Source organism: Canis aureus, chromosome 15 (assembly GCF_053574225.1).
Source record: "Canis aureus isolate CA01 chromosome 15, VMU_Caureus_v.1.0, whole genome shotgun sequence".
NCBI classification, from domain to species: domain Eukaryota; kingdom Metazoa; phylum Chordata; class Mammalia; order Carnivora; family Canidae; genus Canis; species Canis aureus.
Window position 1 is genome coordinate 25,452,491 of NC_135625.1, and position 17,958 is coordinate 25,470,448.

At 35.8% G+C, this 17,958-nt stretch overlaps 1 protein-coding gene across 29 annotated transcripts in view; it reads right to left on the reverse strand.

Moving 5' to 3' along the window:
- Window positions 1-17,958, reverse strand: part of PCM1 (pericentriolar material 1) — an 80,492-nt gene that overhangs the window by 20,854 nt on the left and 41,680 nt on the right. For 14 of the 29 annotated variants that reach the window (XM_077848879.1, XM_077848877.1, XM_077848878.1 and 11 more), the window contains 5 exons: window positions 16,874-17,232; window positions 9,369-9,533; window positions 7,065-7,121; window positions 4,254-4,426; window positions 3,777-3,908 (listed from right to left, as the gene is read on the reverse strand). In XM_077848879.1, coding sequence (XP_077705005.1) covers window positions 3,777-3,908; window positions 4,254-4,426; window positions 7,065-7,121; window positions 9,369-9,533; window positions 16,874-17,232 — 886 coding nt within the window. The remainder of the gene's footprint in view (window positions 1-3,776; window positions 3,909-4,253; window positions 4,427-7,064; window positions 7,122-9,368; window positions 9,534-16,873; window positions 17,233-17,958) is intronic. The other 15 variants (XM_077848889.1, XM_077848888.1, XM_077848893.1 and 12 more) reach the window with 3 other exon arrangements.

A 17,958-nucleotide genomic window follows, 5' to 3' on the forward strand; every position in this document is an offset into this window, starting at 1 on the left:
TACCATATTTTATCCATTTATCTGATGCTCCAGTTTGAGGCTATCATGACTAAAGATGCTATAAACATTAGAATACAAATGTTTTTTGTGGACTTAGGTTTTCATTTCTCTTGGATGACTATCTATAAGAAAAACTGGTCACATGCCAAGTTTATGTTTAACTTTTTTTTAAGAAACCGCCAAATTGCTTTCCAAAGTGGTTGTACAATTTTATAATCTCATAAGCAGTGTGAAAGTTCCAAATGCTCTACATTCACACCAACACTTCTAATTGTCAATCTTTTTAATTTCAGTCTTTCTCGTGCATGGGAGGTAATTTCTCCTGTGGCTTTAACTTGCACACTGACCACTGTTTAGAGATCTTCTTCCTGTAGTGCCTGTTCAAATCTCTTGCTCCTATTTTACCAAGTCGTTGGTCTTATAAGTGAATTGTAAAAGTTCTTTATGTAGTCGGGATTTGTCATTTCTATATAGTCCTTGTCAGATATATGTACCAAGGTTATGTTCTCCTAATGGTGTCTTTTGAAAAGCAAGATTCTATTTTTTTTTTTAATTTTTATTTATTTATAATAGTCACACAGAGAGAGAGAGAGACAGAGACATAGGCAGAGGGAGAAGCAGGCTCCATGCACTGGGAGCCCGATGTGGGACTCGATCCCAGGTCTCCAGGATCGCGCCCTGGGCCAAAGGCAGGCGCTAAACCGCTGCGCCACCCAGGGATCCCACAAGATTCTATTTTTAATTAAGTCTAGTTTGTCAATTCTTTTCTTTTCCAGTTAATGCTTTGTGCACCCTAAGAAATCTTTGCTTATGTTAAATCATGAAGATTTTTTAAAGACGTTTTATAGTTTTAGACTTTTCAGGACTTTAATTTCAAAATAATTTCTGTGTATAGTGTGATTAAGGGGAGTCTCACATTCTAAAACTCATTTCACAACTGTGTTCTTTCTCCTAGCTATTAATCTTTTAAACTTTTCAATTATGAAATAAAAGTTCTTTCGCTGATTAAAGGAAATTTAGGCATTATGGAACATGTTTTAGGAAACGGAACCATTTTGTTCCTCCTTCAATGAAAATTGGAAAGTAGATGTGCTTTTGCCATTTTATGGCACTTGGAATACAAGATAAAAAGTGTTTCTTCCTCTCCCTAAACTTCAATTCTTAATTCTCTTTGACTTCTAATTCTCAGATGCCTTTTACTTTTCTCTTTCCTGGCCATAAAGGCTCTTACACACTCTGAAATATGTCTCTGGAATATGTATATGCTAGCTCAAAAGACCTTGGCCTGGGGTGCCTGGGTGGCTCAGTCAGTTAAGTATCTGACTTTGGCTCAGGTCATGATCTCGGCATCCTGGGATCGAGCCCACATTGCGCTCTCTGTTCAGCAGGGAGTCAGCCTTCCCTCTCCTTCTGTGATCTCTCTTGTTCTCTCTCATATAAATAAATTAAAATCTTAAAAAAAAAAAAAAAAAGACTTTGGCATAGAAACCTGGGAGAATGAGAGTCTGTATCTGTTCAACAGGGAAACTACTACCATATTAGACAATGCATATATAAAACATTTCCATCGTTGTAGTAAGTTCTACTGGACAGCACTGCTCTAGATAGCTGAGTAGGAACACTGGATGTTGTGCTGCTGCTGATTAAAGAGCACTAATAAAGGGAGGATGTTAAATTAATGACAAATTTAAGTTCTGGATGAAAAATTAAAGAACTAATTTAGTTATTTAAAAAATGATACTAAAATAACAAGTACAGTTATTTGTGCCGGGTCTGTGTGGTTATGGGCTGAATCTCTGTGTTCCCCCCCCAAATTCCTATATGGAAGCCTTAACTCCCAATGTATTAGGAGGTGGGGCTTTTGGGAGGTAATCAAGTTCTTAGATGAGTTAATGAGAGTGGGATCCCCCATGGTGGCATTAGCGCCCTTTTAAGAAAAGACATACCAGGGCAGCCCTGGCGGCTCAGCGGTTAGCGCTGCCTTCAGCCCAGGGTGTGATACTGGAGACCCAGGATTGAGTCCCACGTCAGGCTCCCTGCATGGAGCCTGCTTCTCCTTCTGCCTGTGCCGATCTGTCTCTCTCTCTCTCTCTCTCTGTCTCTCTGATTAAATTAATGAAATCTTAAAAAAAAAAAAAAAAGAGAGAGAGACATCAGAGCCATATGAGGACACAGGGAGAATGTGGCTATCTGCAAGCCAGGAAGAGGGTCTTAACCAAGTACCAATCTGCGGACACCATGATCTTGGACTTCCCACTCTCCAGAACTGTGAAAAATAAATGGCTGTTGTTTAAGGCATCCAGTCTATAGTATTTTGTTGTGCCAAGCCCAACTAAGATACCTACTTATTAAGGTCAGTATCTTTACATTTATTTATCAACAGTTATAAGGAAAAACTTCTAGAATCTTGTCAGATTAACTTTATCATACATCGTATCTCAATTTTCAACTTGCTATTTATTGATACTAAAGGCCAATGTGCTCAAATATTTTAAAATAACAAAGTTAATACCATCTATATAAAATCTGGATAAAAAGGGAGGCAATGGAGTTATGGGAGGCAGAGAAACCATTCCTGCTCTCACCAAGTTATTTCAGTGCATAATAAACTTTAATATAACCACATATTCCCTATTTATGTATATGGCTGGACCACACTTCATTTTCTACAAAAACAAATATACAATTTTCATCAGTTATAACAATCCCAAGAAATACTTACATTAATTTATATTTGACATTGTAAAGTGATTTAAAACTGTTATTTTTAGACACAAGTTTGTGTTCAGCATAGTAGTGGAGTTGGAGCAGAAAAGAGGACTTGGGGAAGTAGTTTTTAAACACAAGTTAAAAAAAAAATAAACACAAGTTAAAGAGCAAAAATTCAGAAAAAGTCCTCAACAGTTACAAGGAAATTACTAAATGTGAAAAAAAAAAATCTTTTGAGGAAATACTATCTTATCAAAAAAACATACAATGCTAGTATATCAGCAATGTGCAGAAACAAAGTAATACCACTTCCAGCTCTCTACATAGAGCAGATATTTGGCATTCTTATCCATGAAAATCAACATACTAGAGCTGGCATAGAAAAGAAATGTATTTGCCATCCCAGGACCCCATAATATCTTTTATAATAGAATTACAGTCCAAACCTTTAAGTAGGTGTTTTCGAAATACCTAGCATATTACCTCTTCACTATCCTAGCAGTTTGCCATCAAATCATTCACTGGCTTATGTGCTATGTGGGGGCTACTGAAGGACACAGTTTATTGAAAATATATGATTTCCCTCACCACTCTCCCATTCCCAAGCTCCTTTACTTCATTCAAAATTTTCTTCATAAAATTGAATACATTAAATTACATGTTTTTTCCTGGATGACATTCTTTTTGCCCAGGCTTCTCTTCAAACCCAAAGACTTGATTTATCTTGTACTTATTTATTATAGGGTTCTGTGATCTGACTACAGTCTGGTTTACTGAGTACCTTAAATAAACACAAATTTTTACTAAATGTCTGTTGTGAGTCAATTCCTTATATTGGGCATCAGAAATACAAACACAGCTATTTTACACTTTATCATTTATCTATAATTTTTGGTGTTTGCTGATATATTTTGAGTTATATACCTCACCTCAAGATAATGTGCTACACTTAGCTTTTTAAGAAAGCTAAAAACCAAGTATCGAGTATATTCACAATTTATAACAACTTACTTCTGTTTACTACATACTAAAATTACAACTACATTCATTAATCATTATCAGCTTACATCATCAGTGGTAGCAAGGCTTTCACTGGGGGTAAGCTCTGAGTTTGATGCTATCCAAGTACCAGAATTCACTGACTTTACATTTTCTCCTTCTTTTTCATGGTTCTCAGAAATATGTCTGGTTACTATGTCCTAAATAAGAAAATAAGATAGTTACTTATGTAAAACATTTATTTTTTATCACCAATTTAAACGCATAAGCAAACAGGTAAGTAAATACAATACTCCTTATCTCATACCTTACTTATGAGGAAGAAGTAACATTTAAGGTAAAACACTAAAGAAACTTCTCAGAGAAAGACTTTATCTAAAGGCTACTTAAGCTATACAATAAGTTTTAAAATGGCAAGGAAGCACACGAAAAACATCATAACACCTATGGAACAGGATGTACTTCAGTGTAAGAAAGCAAACAGTAAAATCATGAAGAAAATCGGTACCAGAAAGGGTTAAAAAAGAATGTTGGGTACCAGATACCTGCAATGCATATAAAGCCCTTTGTCTCAAGTAGTCTGTATTAAGTAGCTGAAGTTCATGGAAGAGTTCAATAAGAAAATGTGGATGAGATTCATTTTGAGAAATTAATGTAGCTACTTCAGAATAAATAGTATCCCGCAAAGCTTCAAACATGGAAAAATCACTCCCAGTTTCTGGAAGATATAAAAGATCAGGAAGGTAATAATGGTAAAATACATTCCTAACAATTTCTATTAGCTGATATCATTATTTAGGTTTAAATTACTTAAAAATCAGAACAGACTCAATTCTATTTCAGGACTTCTAAAGTAGAAAAAGAATCTTAAAAATTACCAAGATAAAAATAGTCTCAAAAATATCAAGATATATACTATAGAGAAAATACTTAAATGTATGAATAATATTACCTAGCATTACTCAGGCCATGCTTATTTCTCAAAAAAACTATCTGGAAAATTTTACACATTTCATAGAAATGACCAGTGGAAATCTTTCAGCACTTGAACGGAATTAACTACAAATAACTTTTTTTTTTTTTTTTTGCTAATATGAACTTTGTTACAGAGAAGGAAATTCTTTTAGTTAATATTTAGAATAAACTGAATGCTGGCAATAAAAGTTACTATTTTAAGGTCTATTTAGTTAGGACTACTAATTCTCAAATCAGCTATGTTGCATTGATGAAAAATTGAATTTGTGAGGGTACACAATATAGGTCAATTTTGCTAGTGTCTTACTGACCCCACTCAGTGTAAGTCAGACTGGCATGATCCAATGCACATTCTCAGTTTCACAAAATCGGCATCACTCAACAATTCTGCTATATGTGTTTGTTAACACAGAATTATCACTGTTAAAGGTATATATTCAAACCTTTATTGTTAAGAGTGCAAATTAGAAACTTCCCATTTTGAGTTCTCTATTAAAAAAAAAAAAACCTCTAGAGCACCTGGGTGGCTCAGTCTGTTAAGCATCAGACTCTTGATTTCTGCTCAGGTCATGATCTGAGAGTCGTGAGATCAAGCCTCACACAGGCCTCCACAGGCCTCAAGATTCTCTCCCTCTGCCCTCACCCCTCCCCACTCTCACACGTGCACACATGCACTCTTCTCTCTCTCTAAAATAAATAAACTCTTTAAAAAACAGAGTTTATTTATTTTAGAGAGACACAGAGACCTAGGCAAAGGGAGAAGTGGGACTTGATTCCAGGACCCCTGGATCACGACCTGAGGCAAAGGCAGATGGCTCAACCACTGACCTACCCAGGTGCCCCTAAAATAAATAAAATCTTAAAAAAAAAAAATCTCTAAGTAGCTAGTCTAGCTATCAAACTCTGTACCCTTTCTAGAGCAACAGTAGAACCATGGGTAGCTAAATATTTGGGTTCCGCAAATATGTGTGACAAGTTACCAAAGAAAAAGAATTTAAAATATTGAGTGAATATATTGTGCTTTTTAAATAAATATACAAAGATTGTAAATATTTAATTCACTTTTTGCAAGAGAGGGTAAAAATATGCAAAGCAAATGAGGCCTAAAGAAAAAGCTTCCTACTAACTTACATCTTGTATCTTAACATCTTAAGGTCCTAATTTCTACAATTATTATAAAATAATAATAAATATAAAATATTAAAAGTTATGTTAATAGTTTTAAAATATTCAAATATGGTATAAGTAGGAACTAAAATTATCTCTGTAGTAAATCTTTACTTAAAGGAAAAATCCAAGTAAGAAGATATAATTTAATATGCAAACTTCCAATTTATATACTGTAGTTTGACCAATTAGAAAATGCTTATTTCAAAGATATAATAAAGCATATTTAATGACATCTGTCATACCTCCATATATAAAATTATCATTTTAAATTATGTATCATTAAAGATGAAATTATTCCTGAATAATGAATTATGCTGACTGAACACATGCTTCACTGCCCACACTTCCCTAGCCCTACAATAGAGGTGGAGAGTTTTTGCCAGTTTCTCCTCCTAAACTAAAATGCATTAGTGTAGGCTAGAAAAACCCTTGATCTCACTCAGGTTTCTCTGAATCCATCTTATTTTTATCCTATTTTCAGAGTTCTTTTCTTTAGGAAGTGTCAAAAATATAATTCAAGCGTTGTCTGTGCTAAATCTTTGTTTTTCTTTTTAGAATCTCCTAAGATTCATAATAAGCTTTTATTTTTCACTTATGTATAGTGCAGGAGGCATTAATATTTATAATTCTAAATCACACAGAAACATGTTTAAAGAAAATACACAGTGTAAAGACAAAAACGGTATTTTGGAATCTTTGTAACTTTCCATGTATTTTTATTTATCATGGTCTTTGCATGTCATCAATTTTATTTAATGGTTTATTGGCTTTTTTTTATAGATACTGACTAGTAATGAAAAGTAAGCACAACAGAAGTTACACACAATACTTAACACTGCAAATCACTGTAAAGCTAGGGAAAAAATTGTTTCAAAAAACATTAATGCTTTTAAGCATTTAAGAAATATAAAATAAGTAACTTCAAATAAAACAATCAATTTAAAAAAAATTTTTCTACTATCTTTATGAATGTGTTGGTTATGTTACATACAGTAATTGAAAATGAGAACAAGAAAAGCAGCTAATTTTACCACCCAAAAATTACAAATGAAAGCCTTCAGAATTTTATGAATATGAATTCTCTCTCACTTTTACTAGCCAAATGACATATATACACTAAGCTATATCTTAAAATAAAACTAAGAATAATATTTAAGACTAATGGAAAAAAATTAACAAAAAGTGGACACCAAAACTAAGCAGGTTGTTACCTGGTGCTTCATTGCATGCATTTCTGTTAGACTGCTGTAGTATTCTCCTAGCATGTGCTGTAGGAAAGGGCAGACATAAGGATGAACATAAAATGTGTATGAATAGTAAAGACAGGGTATATAATATGAGTAAGTGAATTTTTTTTAAATAAAAGCAAATTTCTTTAAAACTGCTTGCCTGAACTGAAATATTATCACAAAATATGGTTTATAATTTGTTTAAAAATTTTAGTAGGGAAATATCAGAAGACTTGTTATAAGCTTATATATAAACTTAATGTGACTGATGATGACTATCATATAATAAACTTCTGCTGTTCACTCTCAGAAGCATACACATCAAAGTGAACCTCCTACAACCCCTGAGGGACGAGAGGACTGTAAAATTCAGTACTAGCAGTCAAATATGCTGCACTCCAGTAATCATATAACAAAAACCATTAGTCTATGTTATAAAGAATCTGAAAGTAATGATTAAATCTAAAAATAGGTCTTTGATGAAAATGAATATGTAAATACACACAAGGTATATTTTATACAATTCAAGGATTTTTTTAGTGCACCAAAATTCAATCATTATAGTTTTCTAAGTAACAGTTATAAGGTCTGAAGTCCTATAACTATTATTTAGGTAACTTGATAATCCAATTAATTAAACAGCCTGCCTTTCAATTTAGTGCCATTCCCCAACTTCCACCAACTGTTTACTCTTTGAAGATCTCACTCTTCGATAAAGACAATGAGATGAGATAAAAATTACTAAATTTTGTAAAATGTAGGGGTTGTGTCAGAATTGATAGTTTTGCCAAAAGGATCCTAGACTTGAGAGAAGGCCAGGATTAAAACTTTCACTCTGCCATTTCCTAGCAATATGACTGTGAGGAAGTTGATTCGAAATACAAACAAATGTGAGGTTTCTTTTCTGATTAAATAAAAAGAAATACTCAATTATGAAAGGTTTAGAAAATACAGAAGAGTTTAAAGATGATAAAATCACTCTTAACATTTTGATATACTTTCTTCTAGTCTTTATGCATTCCAATTTTTGTTTAAACACAGTTGGAATCATACTGTTTAGACAACACTGAACCCCAACTTTTTTTCCTTTTTGTTTCCTTAGCATAGATAAGTACAATTACTGAGATAAGGCCACAACTTTTGAAGCTTTCAAGAAAAACAGTACCAGTTTATGTTACTAGCTGTTTATGAAGCTGGGGAAAAAGGAGGGATACTCTGACCATGTTTCCTCATCTACAAAATGGAAAAAACAATTCAAAGCACTATGAGGCTCAAATGAGAGGAGTACATTTGTTTAGTTTTTAAGTAGTAAAGCATAATACAAACAGTACTACTACTCTGATTTTTTACCAAAGCTCTTATTGACACCTGAGAGCTGAGGATCTCTATTTACTGCCCCCTCTCCATGTTTCTTTGAGATGCACTTGTTCTTTATGAATCAGGAAAGTACCAGTACTTAGAGTACAACAGTGGCAAACATGTACAACTCCATTCCTTCATTCAATTAGCACATACTAAGTGCCTACCATGTGTCCAATGCCATGGGAACATTTAAGGCACAAATATGAAAAGGTATTTATCTGCTGCCAAGAGGCTAAAAAAGGTGACAAAGACACTTAAACAAGCACGAGATGTGACACGGGCAACAGAAGAGATTTACAAAGGCTACAACAGAAACAAGAAAGGAGAAAGAGAAGTTCTCTTTCTCAGATAAGAGAAAGTTATCTGAGCTTCGATGTGATGCAATTTCAGAGTTGCAGAATTAATCTTTAAGACTCCAGTAGAGAAAAAGGCTTACAAAGAGCAAAAAGGACTGAAGGCAGAAGAGACACCTGCTGCGGTGAGTAACAGCATGATAGCTGTGGGAAAACTTCAGTTCTGCGCCAGGGAAAGAGGCAACGTCAAGGCAGAGGGTGGGGAGAAAAGAGCCTAGATACGCAAGAAAGAGCCAAATCTCCACTGGCCAGATGTTACATTAAGGCACTTGGACTCTCCCCTGTAACCACAGTGAAGCCAAAGATTTGACGCAGGGAATGATATGATTTTATATCAAATTCTTATCTGAGATTTTTCAGAACTTCAAATCAGCTCCAAATTACTATCAACTATACCTTTTTGCTTAGAATTGCATCAGAAAGTGTCAAAAGCTAGTATCAGAATATTAAAAAATATTTCCAGTTTACATTTCTTGATGTCAAGGACTTGCACATGACAGAAAATTGTGACACACGAATTGCTTTTCAAATCCAAGATGAAACCCTTAAAGCAAATAAAAAAAGAACATACCTGAAGATATCTCTGTAGACCTACTATATTTTATTATTTTTTCCAGCTGCTCAAGATTCTTTCTGCTGAATACTTTTGCTTGAACAGGCTCTTCAGTCTGGGCTGAATGTCTGTTCCTACTTTTGCAAGGTTCACATGTGCTAGACACACTGGCACTTTCATACCCTTGAGTAAAAAAAGTGATAACTGTTATCATTTGCAACTAACTCAAACTGAAAGGGAAATTGATTTCCATAGTGAAACAGTACAGGTAACTCAATTTAGAATGCTGTGAAGGCCTGGTATAAAGAAAATTCAAAACAGTAAATACAGCATCTTGTGATAACCTTGAAATCATGGAGTAATACTACTATATTCTAACACTTCATCATCCTTTGACACCACCTTAATAAGTACATCCCACCTCAAACTATACTGTAGGCCTTGTAGGACCCAAAATCTCTGCTAGTCTCCAAGTTAACCATTTTTCAATATTAGGAAAGAATCACATCCAATCTACATAAAATGTCTTTAACCGAGAGAAGAGTAATGGGCATACTAGCGTTAGGTATGTCTGCCTTATTATAACTTGTGTATAACAGGACTTGATTTAAAATATCTTACCCACTCATAGGTTATCCATATATTCTACTAAATTTTCCTTGCTATATGGCACAAGTTAGAAATTGAACTATAGGGATCCCTGGGTGGCGCAGCGGTTTGGCGCCTGCCTTTGGCCCAGGGCGCAATCCTGGAGACCCGGGATCGAATCCCACATTGGGCTCCCGGTGCATGGAGCCTGCTTCTCCCTCTGCCTATGTCTCTGCCTCTCTCTCTCTCTGTGGGACTATCATAAATAAATAAAAATTAAAAAAAAAAAAAAGAAATTGAACTATATTTTGTTTCACATGGATATTTAGTTATACCTACCAGACTCCCAGTGAAATGAAATGCAACCCTGGTCAATATAGTAAATCTCCATGTTTACTGAGGTTTATTTCTGGGGCATTCTATCTGTTTAACTTATTTATTCCAATGCCATCTTCATTCTTTTAGCCACATAAGTTTTACAGAATGCTTAAACATCTGGTAAGGCAAGTCCTTAAGTAGGTAGTTTCTTTTCTTGGCTATTCTTAGACTTTGTCCTTCCATATAAGCGTCAGGATTTTTTTTTTAATTTCAAAAACAGTCCACAGGGATTCAAAATGAATCACATTAAAGGCATTTATTAATTCAAGGAGAACTGATATTTAATAATTTTACACATTCTCTTCTAAAAACACAGTTATATTTTTTACATCTGTTTGATCTTGTTTGGGGTATTTCAAAAACATTTACAATTTCTTATAGATCTAGTACTTTTCCTTATTTTATTTATTCCTAAGAATTCCCCCCCGCCCTCAAAAAAAAACCTTGGATACTATGGGAAGAGTATTCTCACCAACCCTAATTCCCATTCTACAGTTACTAGGTTAGAGAAAAATATTTGCATACTTATTTTATAACCAGCTACTTTATTAAATTTAGTAATTATTTTCCAATGTCTCTTGGCTCTCTCAGAAAATATAAAAATGTTTCCCTTTTTCAATATTTATTCCAATTATTTAATTTGTCATAATGCTTTCCAAACAATGCTAATGATGATGGTGATAGAGCAGAAACCCTGTTTAATTTCTGAATTTGATACAGATTATATCTGGAGTATTTTCATTTACAGTGGTGTTTGTGACTGGCATTCGCTAACGCTTTTCATTATATTAAGTAACTGCCTTCTTAGGTGCATTTTACTTGTAATTTTTATTAGGAATAATTCCAAATTTTATCTCATCTACCACTAGGATTATGAGACTTCTGTCCTTCAACCTGTTGATATGAAAATGATGTTGACAGATTTCCTGATAATGAACCATGGTTACATGTCTATAATAAATCCTATTGACAACAGTCTGATATTCTTCTTGATATACTGGCAGATATATTTGGCTCTTTTACTTTTGATTTTGTATTAGTAACTGAGATTGATCTATTTTCTTTACTGAACTGTTACCTCTCCTTTTTACCTTTCCCTATAAAGAGGTCTAATCTGACTCATATGTTGTTTCTGATAGGATATACCAAGATCTTTTCATCATGACAAGTGAAGGCTCTAGCTTGAATATAGGATTCTTGAGCTGTGGTACTTTTGTCTGTATGGACATTATTTCACTGTCTTCTACTTCCTCTGTTGTCTGATATCTGTTCTTTCTACTGTGTGTAACTTGTTCTTGCAGTCTGGAAGCTTAGGAGGTTTTTACCTTTTACTTGGAATTAAGGAATTTTATCAGAATACACACAGGAGTATGTGTATACTTTCCCACTTGCCTGCTGGCTGGACAATAGCTATTTTGATCTGCAGTCTCCAGTCTCTCTTCATTAAAGATTCTCCTTTCTTATTACTTAAGGAGTACCTTTCTACCCATTTTTTTCCCCCCACCTTTAGTATTCTCTATATATCCTCCTATCTCCAAGATTTGTCATTAAGCCTCTAATCATTTTCCTCCTGATTTTATCTTAGTCCTTTTTGCCCTGTACAATGGCGTAATTCTTCCCCTCAATTTTCTAGGCCAGTAATTTGGGACCTAATACCAGTCATCTTTTTTTGAACATTTGTTTAAACATTAAATGTGAAAATCACTTTTTCTAGTCCTACAGAACTTGTTATAATTCAATCTGCTTAAATGTTTTTAGGGTTTTGTTCAAGTGTGTATTTCCTTCAATAATTGCTTTTACTCGATTTTACCTGTTCCAGTATTCTGCTTCTGTGTCTTCTCTCTGGCTGTTGGTCCCTTTTACATGCATTTTTATATTCATTGGGTTAGTGGGGACTCCTATCTACCCTTAAGGCTGGACTCAACTGCTGCCGAGTTTCACTGGCATGCTGACAGTTCTTGGCTGTCTCACTCCTATGGTGAAGCAACCTCCAACCAAGTTTTCTCCAGGAACTGTAGAGCTCTGATCTTTGCCTGGCAGTAACTGAATGAGCCAACAGAACCTAAAGCCTTGCTACCCACATTCTCCAGACTATAGCCACTTCTCTGCTAATAACAAGTTCCCAATAAACTGTCAATTTATTCTCTGTAATATCAAATCTGGAGTTAACCTTCCCTTTTTATTTTTAAGGCTGTCATTCAAGCTAAGACTTTATCATCTTATACTTCAGTTCCTAGTTTCTTTGTTGGTCTCAGACTAAAGTCTAGCCACTCTGATCCATTCTGCATGAAACTTACTGGAAAAAGAGCCCTCTTAGTTATTTTTGACCTTCACATAAACAGGTCCAACAATAAGGATATCTAGCTGCCAAAAGTAGTAGATAAAATGGAGAATTAATGAAGATTCAGGATACCTCTGAGTTACACTGCCTAGGTCAGCTACTGTAATACCACCACATGATGGTCATTGCCGTTAAGGGTATGACCTCCTATCCCACTCATTGCTCTTTGTCTTGAACACAATCTGTTTTTCGCAGCATGAGTGGTGAGATATTTAGAAAAAATAGTTCTAGTTATGTCTCCACTTTAGGAACATGACTCAGTGTGTCCTCTGGTGGCACATACCCGTATAGGCCACAAAGGTAAGGACTGCAGCTGAATGTCTTGCCAACAGGCCTGATGAGCCTCCTGGAGCAGGGAACTCAAAAACATAGGAGGTTTGTGAGGAACTGCTACGTGGCCATTTTTTCATTTGCCTCCTCCCGCCTCCTCCTGTCATGAAGAGTTTATCTCCTCCTGGGTTCTGATGAAATAGGAGACCTTTCCTTCCCACACTTGGAGGACACACCTCCAGACTATAAACTGGTTTGTAGTTGCAACACAGCAATGGCTCCTCAACAGCAGGGGTCCCACCATGCAGGCCGTAGTTGTCACGTGGCCTCTTCTGTTTCAGCGTTCCCCTTGTGGCACATGGAACAAAGAACACAAGGAGCTGGGACTCCTTGTTACTCTTTCTCTGCCTGGGTAAATAATAAACTCTCTGAATCTAAAAAGGATTGTTTCTTTCCTGGCCACAACTGTCAGGCCTTGGCCTTCCTAATGCTTGATAGCCATTTCATCTCTATCTTTGTTAGTTAACAATAGTAAAGGGAAGAGAAAAGAAATGAAAACACTCAGGAACGGTTACAGTACATTAACAGTTCTATTCAGTTTTCCAAGAAAAGAATGAGGAAGGTCTAGACTATATGATTCCACTGCTCTCTAATAATACCAAAAAAAGGAACGGACCTGGTAGACTGTAGCTAAATTACAGATCTGATACCTGAAACACAGAAAGGCAAAGAAAAATGTTCAACTCAGAAAGCCTTAATTGGAATACAAGTTTAAAAAGATTACCACTATCACATAATTTGTAAAACCTTACTTCACATGCAGTGATATATACCTTTTCATATGAAAACCTTCTAAAGATTAAAATACATTAAAATACATACTATCACTGGAAACAAAGTTACATGACGATTTCACATGCCATTTCTGAAAACTGTCCAAAAGTGCAAAAACACACACAAATAGTTCAGTCCAGTAAATCTGGGACAGTATAACTGGCTGTGCTGCCTCTCTCAAGGCAGCAACTTAAGTCCCATCACGCTGGTCTATTTGTCACATCCTATATTTCCTTCCCCAGCTGCTCTCATCTTTTCCTGACTCATCCCACCTTAGCTCTTTTTGTTACTACAGTTTGCCTTCCAATATTCTCTCCATCCACCTACATTTAAGACAAGTAAATATTCTTTTGCCTAAGAAATCATGGCTGCTCCTATCCCATAAAACAGCACTAGTCTAGCTCAGTGCCTCTCAGACTTTAATGAACACATATTCATATTAAAACACCTGGATTTGGGGCACTTGAGTAGCTCAATGGTTGAGCATCTGCCTTTGGCTCAGGTCGTGATCCCAGAGTCCTGGGATTGAGTCCCACATCAGGCTTCCCACAGGGAGCCTGCTTTACCCTCTGCTATGTCTCTGCCTCTCTCGTTGTCCCTCATGAATAAATAAAATCTTAAAAAAAAATTTAATTTAAAAAAACACCTGAATTTTTGCTAAAATGCATACTGAAAAACAGTATATACTCATTTGGTTGGCATAAGATGGAACCCAAGAGGTTTTTTGTTATTTTAAAGATTTTATTTATTTATTTGACAGAAAAAGAGCGCATAAGCAGGGGGAGTGGCAGTCAGAGGGAGAAGGAGAAGCCGACTCCCTGCTGAGCAGGGAGCCCGATATGGGGCTCCATCCCAGGACCCCAGGATCATGACCTGAGCCAAAGGCAGACGCTCAACTACTGAGCCACCCAGGTGCCCCAAAGAGTGCATTTTCAATAAGCTCCCAGATGATGCTGGTGTTGCTCATCCATGGTTCACACTTGGGATACCAAGGGTTTAGCTAATTTGATTTCACTACTTATTAGCTTAATCTGCATACTAGTTGGATTCTGCTATCAAGTCTTTGGTGTATGTTTTAAAGTAGGACTCTGACAGATGGGCCTTGAATGCTTGTCAAAAAAATGTGTATGTTAGGTTTCTGGCAGGTATTTTTATACTTCTACAAGAAGAGAGCACACATCAGAATGTCAATCTTTGCTTGAGGCAAAAAAGCTGCATTGTATATACAGAACCGTAACTCCTCAGAATAAAGGGGTTTCAAAAATGCAAATATACCAATTATTTCTAGGTTTAGGTAAACACAGCCATTAGTTGGCTTAAGGGTCCCTTAAGACCCTGGTACTTAAAGTGAAGTCCACAAACCAAGATCAACAAGACATGGCACTTGTTAGAAATACAGACCTTTCGATCCCTACACCTAGACAGAAGCAACCTGCCTTTAAACAGGTTCTCAAGGAGAAACTTAAAGTTCAAGAAGCACTGCCATAGCACACCCACATTAACTGGCTAAATGTGAAAATGATGGAAAATAAGTATTAGTATTTCTTCATATGACAAAAAGCATTTCTATAGGGGCAAGGTAATAGAGAATAAAAAGTTTGATGAGTTACCGAGGGAGCCACTCTCTAAAAATGGCCGTGGTTCATTACCTATTTAAATGTCCTCTGGTGGCACCAAAAGTAGTAATCTTGGAGAAAGCAGAGTAGTTGGATTTCCATTCATTTGAATCATTGACTGATTTGCTACATAAAATCAGCTCCTCCCAAACCTACTTAACTGATACATTTTTAAGAATAACTGTGTGTGCTGAGAAAACTACATCCCTGTTTAAATTTGCTTGTTTCACCATCAAATCAGACTCCTCAGATAGGAGTAGGGGCAGAAGCCAAGGACATGAAGGATACATGAAGAACTGAAATGAAATAAAGAAGCAGGTATTATTCTTTCCTATATCCACAGTTTTCATTAGATTTTTCAAGCGTTTCATTAACCATTATAAGATGAATGCTACAAATGTTTACAAGGGGTTTTTTACCATCGAGTTTCCTAGGACCTTCATATCCTTGCATATATTGTGAACTTTTGAGAGAGAGTTAGCTGTATGCGGTGATTTTTCAAACTTTTGTCATTATAAGTCTGAAGTACTTTGATCTTAAGCACCAAATACTAACTCCTCAAATCCAGAACAACCTCTCAAAGCCACAGCCAAAAATCATCCCTTGCAAACTTGAAGGAGCGTCCTTTAACTCGAATATTCCGGATTCTAGTTAATAAAACTATTTTTACCCAGCACTAGACTTGAGTAAATTCTTCAAAAATAAAAGAAAATCTACTTTTTAAAAAAAATTACATGCAATAAACACTACAATGACAAGATTCAATAAAACATGGGTTAATGTTTCACCTTATTTAACCAAAGTTAATTTCCTAAAGGACTAAGAGCAAACTTGTTTTAAAAGTGGTTTCATCTACAATATTCAAAGACCGCAATGTAGTTACAGGCCCAAATTTCTCTGAATGAATCAACCAAAGATGTAACAATAAATCATAACTGAAGTGTTGGGTATAGGACAAGATGTAATATTCAAATAGAGTAGTAAAAGCTGGGCATTTTGGCAGTTTTTAGTAACCTACAAGATTTGGAAAACATCTTCTATGCTCATAGTAACCACACAAACAGGAAATACAAGTTTTAAGAACCACAGAAAAGAATAAATATGATGTCTTAAAATATCTACATTAAAACCTATTTAATAGGGCAGCCCCAGTGGCGCAGCGGTTTAGCGCCGCCTGCAGCCTGGGGTGTGATCCTGGAGACCCAGGATCGAGTCCCATATCGGGTTCCCTGCATGGAGACTGCTTCTCCCTCTGCCTGTGTCTCTGCCTCTCTCTCTGTCTCTATGAATAAATAAATAAAATCTTTTAAAAAAATAAAAAATAAAAATAAAGCCTATTTGATAAATTTTAGATAAAAATTGTAAGAGTGACTAAAAATAACTTCATTCAAACAGTGCTTATCCAATTAGCCATAATGAAATGAAGTATGTCAACATGCCAGAATAAAGTTACCAACATTTACACTGAACAATATTTAACACATTTTAAGACTTACCAGTATTTTTAACTCTGCTTTTTAGTTGAGCAGAATGCCTTTTCTTACTCTTTGATTTAGGAGTTTTATCTTTAGATGCTAGGCTGGCCTGTGCAGATGCTTTTCTCGTCTTGAATGTTTTGGTTACTGTTGTCGGATCTACTGGATCAGGCATACTGCTAAAGCTTTCTAACGACTCTTCATCAAACTGGCGTCTTCTTCGGCCGGTATCTAATTGATTTTTGCGATTACTATTTGTAGTCTTCTCTACAGACACTGGAAATCCAGTCTTGATAAATGGTTTTTCTACTTCACCTTCTTGGTCATATAACCACGCTGTCCTACTGTTTTCCACCTCCTCTTCAGGCTGTTTTTGATTCCTTACCAATGAAAATAAATTTGTACAGTTATGATGATAGAGGCTATAAAAACATTTTCACAGAAATATGTAAATATTATATAGGCTAATGTACTAAATTCCTTTAAACTTTTTTTTTTTTTTCTAAAGAAAGAGCAGAGGAGAGGGAGGAGAGAGAATTTTTTTCTAAAGATTTACTTGAGAGAAAGAGTGTGTGTGTGTGTGTGTGTGTGTGTGTGTACAAGTGGAGGAAGGGGCCGAGGGACAAGCAGACTCCCCGCTGAGTACAGAGACCCACTTGGGGCTCAATCTCAGAACCTTGAGATCACAACCTAAACTGAAGTCAAATGCTTAACTGAGGCACCCGGGTAGGTACCCAAGAGAGACAATCTTAAGCAGTTTCCATGCCGGGCTTGGAGCCCAACACAGGGCTCAATCTCATAACCCTGAGATCATGACCTGAGATGAAATCAAGAGTTGAATGCTTAACCAGTTGAGCCATCCAGGTGCCCCTCTAACTTTAGTATTAGATCCTTCTCACTAAACCATTTTCACCGGCAGAAATTCCAAACAGGTCTAGCATTCATGAGGGGGGGGGGGGGGGGAAGGGTAGAAAATTTTTTTAAAAAGGATGGGACATACAAGGAAAAAACAAAACACTTGGAGGAATAGCTGAGAAAGAGTCATATGTAGTAGAGGGTTTGGGAATATACATGGATCTGTGTCACTTAAATCCACTCAAACAGAA